This window comes from Drosophila grimshawi, unplaced genomic scaffold (assembly GCF_018153295.1).
Source record: "Drosophila grimshawi isolate 15287-2541.00 unplaced genomic scaffold, ASM1815329v1 contig_1377, whole genome shotgun sequence".
Classification (NCBI taxonomy): domain Eukaryota; kingdom Metazoa; phylum Arthropoda; class Insecta; order Diptera; family Drosophilidae; genus Drosophila; species Drosophila grimshawi.
Window position 1 is genome coordinate 10,729,192 of NW_025062900.1, and position 5,664 is coordinate 10,734,855.

General features: G+C 41.9%; 1 protein-coding gene across 2 annotated transcripts; it reads right to left on the minus strand.

Annotated features, from left to right (window-relative positions):
• LOC6562345 (regulation of nuclear pre-mRNA domain-containing protein 2) lies at positions 1-4,904 on the minus strand. Of its 2 annotated transcripts, none has more exons than XM_032736339.1 (8): positions 4,400-4,904; positions 4,194-4,320; positions 3,421-3,877; positions 3,192-3,356; positions 2,100-2,900; positions 1,788-1,950; positions 1,618-1,725; positions 1-1,542 (listed from the first exon to the last, which is right to left on the minus strand). In XM_032736339.1, the coding sequence occupies exons 1-8, from the start codon at positions 4,560-4,562 to the stop codon at positions 1,001-1,003; spliced, it is 2,526 nt and encodes an 841-aa protein (XP_032592230.1). In that variant the 5' UTR covers positions 4,563-4,904; the 3' UTR covers positions 1-1,000. The 2 variants fall into 2 exon arrangements, with proteins under 2 accessions (XP_032592230.1, XP_001988526.1); XM_001988490.3 differs by having other exon boundaries at positions 1,794-1,950; positions 4,400-4,903.
• Positions 4,905-5,664: the final 760 nt, after the last annotated feature.

The window sequence follows — 5,664 nt, forward strand, 5'->3', positions numbered from 1 at the left end:
TTTTTTAACTTTTTTTTTTTACCGAACAGAGGGTTATTATTTAATCTGGTATGTGTTGACATTTAGTGAAGAACATTAAACTTTGGCTTAACCGAAGTTCGTAAAGATATAATTTAGTTTCTATAATAATTACATTTATATTTACATTATACTTTTTCTTAAAAACTAGTGCTGAGAATTAAAAGCAATGTGTGGAAATTAATTGTTAAGTGTATAATATATATATATTATATGTAGAAGATCTAGAGGCTAAGGCAACTTTAAACTTAAACGAAATTTGTTTGATATATTTTGTTACTAAATGAGTCTTTGAAAGTTTTATAAAAATAAGCATTTGGATTGTTGACTAAAAAAAACTATATATCACAATGGAGATAAACTAAACTGTTTGGCGACATAAGAAATGATAAAAACCAGTCAGCAACTTAATTGGGTAAACCCCGGAGAAACCCATAAATTCACTCAATGGAGCTTGTAGATGAATTTTATTGTGCTAAAAAAAATGCACTTTTTATGGCATTTGATAAATAAACGAAATTTGAGCCTCTTTAAATAACTCATCTAATATTGCATTTATGAAAACATTGATATATTTATAATTAGCATTAGCTCAAAACAAACATTTAGTGAGGAGAACTGTCGTTATATGAATATAATAATTAATATTGTATTTATCAGGAAAATTGTAAAACGTTATTGCTTAAGCATAGTTTATAGACAGTTCCGAGTTTGGGGTGCATCCAAAATATGTTTCTGTTTATAAGTATATAGTTTATTTAATAGCCAACGATCCGCAGCTTGCCAGGATGTCAATTAAAATTATGTGTGTATATGGTCAATATATGCGTCCATAAGTTAAATCCAAATGAGATAAAGACGTCTAATAACTAAAAACTTTGCAATTGCGTATGTGTATGCGTTTATGTATGTGTGTATCTGTGTGTGAGTGTGTGTTGAGTTGTGTGTCTATGTGTATAAATATAGAATCTATAATACGTAATTACATCCAAGGTTTACCACGCATGCGCCTGCGCCCACCGCCACCGCGCATGGGACCGCCACCGCCGCGTGGAAAGAATTGACGCGGTCCACCAGGTCCACCTGGTCCTGGCCCACCATCGAAGGGTCCGGGCATGCGCTGATAATTCGGTCTATACGGTCTATAATTCGGTCTATCCGGACTATTGCTAAATGGCTGAAAGGGCTGCTGATAGGGCCCCCCAGCAAATGGCGACCTGGGCAATGGCGGCACACCAGCTGATCCATTGTTGCCCTCGTTGCCATTCCATGGCATCGGTGATTGCATTTGATTCCACGGCTGCTGCTGCTGTTGTTGCTGTGGTGGCAATGGCGGCTGCTGTTGTTGTTGTGCATCGGCCTGCATGTCTTGAATGTTGCCGGTGTTGGCAGCTGCAAGAAAATTGTTGCTGGCATCCCATTGAAACTCCTGCGGCGTTTCCAGCAGCACTGGACGCGGCGTTAAAGCGCCATTTGCATCCGTTTCACCATCCACATTATTCAGCTCCACATTCGCATTGAGTTCTGTGTGAAAATTATTATATTTAACAACGCCAACTATAGCTATGAAATTACTGAATGCCTTCCGCTATCCTTTACCTAGCTGCAACTCATCCAAATCCTCGTCGGACATGTCCATGTCAATGACCATATCGGCGGGATCATAACGCGCCGAGCCATCCACACGATCAGATTCGGAAGAGGAGCCTGCAATTGTTTCGATTTACTTAATGCAAAATATACTTTAAAAAAGCACGTTTATTATTTACTCTTACTCGCATTGGATTTCTGCGGCGAGCTGGTCTTCTTCACAAAGCTGCCCGGCGGCGCCATCATCGGTGAATTGTTGCCCAGACTCCGTATGGCGCTGCCCGTTTCCTCGCCCTTCGCGGTGGTCGCTGTGCGATAGTCCACATCGCCACCACCAAACTCCTGCAAAGCAATGGGACGAAGGGGTTTTTATTTTATAAAGTAAAATTCATTACACGTTGAGAGATGTTAACTATTCGATAAATAATAAATTCCTTTTCAATTTATACATTTCCCTTTTAGTTGAGTGGTAAGTAATTTCGAAATCGCACCTTTTCTGCACCACTCGGGGAACCCGTTAGCGATATCAAATTTCTATGATCAATGTCGACCAGTTGCCGCGTTTGCTCTTCGCTCAGCGCAGACTTGGGTCGAAAATTGAATGCCGGCGGCAATTGGATTGTACGATGATCCACATCCTGTGCACCAAGGCCAGCCACATTGTGGTGCTCACTGTACTCGATCGGTGCACCGCTGCCCTTGCGCTCGAAATGCGGCGGCGAGTGCGGCGTCGCTTGCGATGATGTCGTATAGCTGGAACTGGCGCCACTGCTATTTAGACTATTGTCGAGCGGCGTCCACGTCATGTTCATGTCCCAGGTGCTATTGAAATCATCGACGCTGCCACCCGATGCCGGCATCGGCGGCGGTGGTGCCATCGGATTGCTGCTGTTCAGTGGCGCGGGCGTATATTGAGTCTCCGTCTGGCCATAGCCGATATGCGGCGGCGGGGGCGGCGGCAGAACGCCACCATAAACCGACTGCACTTGACTGGGATTATATTCTTCGCTGGCGCTGCTAACGGCTCCACCTCCGCCGAGTCCTGGTATGGCACCGCCACCATTTCCATTGGCATTATTATTGGTATAGCTGCTGCTGTTCAGTGTCTCGGGCTTATAGAAACTGGCGCCGGGCGTATAACTCTCATCATCCGAACGCGACCCAATAACCTCAATGGCGCTGCCCCTATCCTTGCCACTCGACTCACGCTTGAAGTCGTTTATATCGAACGGCAGTTGACCACCGTCCAAATAGCTGGCAAAACCATTGAGACCGCTGCCGCTGAATATGTTCTGCAGGCAAGAGAAATCAGAAGAATTGTTTTATAGGAGACAACCAAAGATCTCAACATTAATCGTAGAAGAAATATAGAGTATAAATAAGCTGAGGACAGATTTCAATTTAATTTCAATATTTACTAAAGTTAAGGTTAAAAACTTAATGAATTTTGATAGTAGTAGTTTTGTTCTCTTATTCTTTCTTAAAATTTAACAATAACTAAACGAAAAAAAAATGAAATCCAATACAGGAAGGCTCATAAACTATAATACATATTTTTTAACCGCTTTTGGATTTAAGCTTACCACGCCCAGCGGTGAATTATTCTCATCCGGCAGCTGCAAATCCGCATCACGTTCTGGCGATGGTGCATTTATGTCCGGTGAGGGTATGGGACTGGCCAGCGTGGGTATTACCTCGTCCAGCTTGCGTTTCACAATTTTTATGCGTGTGCCAAAACTTTTATAGGCCTACAACAAAAGCGAATGTTAAAATCAATCTATCTATTTTTTCATGAATTTCTCTACTACTCACACTGGCAACCACTTTGACTTCTCGTCCCTGATGCTCGTAGAACTTTTTAGCCGCATCGATGGACTCCAGCACCGATTTGCGACATTTGATCTCGTTCTGCAGATTCTTATTGTAGGCATTGATGAAAGCCACACAGCGTTCGAGTTCCTTTTCAATGTCACCCGAATGGCTTTTGTCCTTTAGCTGCTGTTTAATCGCCTCCAATTCAAATGTCGGCGGCTTCGGTAGCTTCTTCATGCTCTTGTCCGTCGTATCAGCGAGCTCGACACATTCTCTCACCTGGGCAATTAGTGTTGCATTCTGATACTCACTGCTCGGATCGGTGCTAGGTGGGGCTTTCTTTGGCGGAGCTATATTAAGCAGACCGCTCAGATCACTGAGGAATTCTTCATTGTAGATTTCGCGTTGCTCCCAAATTTTAAAGATGCGCAATATTTTACCCTTTACCCGTTCATCACTGGGGGAAAGACAGGAGTTGTATTAGTCGATATTTGATTTATATATAGTTAATCAAAGAGTTTAGTATTGATAAATGTATGTCACTATATTATTTAAACAAAATTTATAGATATAATTTTGATTTAGGTGAAGAACACATTAAATCTATTTATTTGGGCTGATCAGAAACATATATCACGTTTGGCATAAATTCATATAAAACTCAAAATATAGTTAAATATGTTGCTTCTTATTTGTTTGTGTACAAAAATTCAACTCAAGCCCACTTTTAGTTACAGGGTATTTACTAGTCGAGCACTTTCGTAGTTACTTACCGCACCATTGTCGTTGCTCTCTGCAGAGCTGTTGCCCAGCACTCGACGAATTCGTAGTGCTTGCGCTTGCTGTACTGAATGACATCGTTGGCTAGGTAGAACAGCACCAGGCGATGATCGACGCGAACTGGACAAAGGATTGGCAGGGAGCAAGAGAAACGCTTTATTGCTAACCAGTGAGAGAATGGAAAACGGATTGTACACACCTCGCTTGAAGACGTTCAACCAGCACTGAATGATCTTCTTGTGATTGAAGCGATGCTGCAGGCACCAGTTGGACATATGCTGTATGCACTCCTGTGTATCCTTAAGCGCTTCGAGGCGCGTCTCAAACAGCTCCTCGTCGAAGTCTTCGATTGTTTTGGACATTGTTTTTGTTAACGTTGCTGTTGTTGTTGTTTCTTGTGATTGCCTCAACGCATTACAGTGGCGCCAATTTGGTTGACTGGCACTGCTCGTTGTTTTTCTCTGTGTATTTTGCGCCCAGTTACCCTCGGCGGCGACTTTTTTTCACTACTCTTTTTTTTGTACGAGGCACACAAACACGCGCACTTTTTTCGCCCGCAATTAGAGAGTTGGGCGAGAGACTTGAGATACTTGCATGGTGTTTAGTTGCTGCCGCGTAGCTGGGCTTAGGTGTTGAATATATTTATTACACGGATTGCACGCGGTTTTTTGCCAATTTTGTTGTTTTTCTTGGGAGTTATTTCTTAAGCGAACATGCTACCTAAGTGAGCAAAATAAACGTTTTTTCCAACACTAAATACATCTGCGGGCACCCAGAAATTTTAACATTTGCTCGACTGTTATTAACACGAAGTTTTGGTAATCTCTATTTGTATTGCAATGCGTTTTTAAACTATTTTGGTTAATTAACTTTGATGCAAAATGATAATAGCAATTGCTTAAGATGAGTAACTGAATAGCTTCTAGTTTAACAGAAATATGGCAAACGACTCCCGAAATTGAATATAACAGCTGCCGAACTACAACTTGAGCAGAGCAATAACAGATCCATTACAGAACAGCTGTTGCCTAACATACGATAGTTGCGTTCATTGAGCAGCAGAGTGACCGGCTTTTTAGTATTAAATATAATATTTAAACAGCGGCCGAATAACAGTGTTATGACAGAAAACTGAATGAAAAACAAATGGGAAAATACGAGTTCAATTTATTTAAAACAAAATTTGTGAAATATATCACAGCAACTTAATGCATTTCGATATGATAGTGTGTGATTTGAACTTCGCGCGCAAATGTCCAGCTGCCAGTACCGCACAGGATACACGTTTAGTACTTTTCGGCATTTTTTGGAGCTTCTTTGACGTGGGGGAACAGTGCACTGCAGCAGGTGGCGCCGTTTTGGCGTCAGTTTCATTTGATAAACGGTTACAGTACGTAGCGCTCGCTACGGCTTTGCCCAAGTTATCGCGCGTAAAATTTCACGTGTATATTTGCCATAATCTTC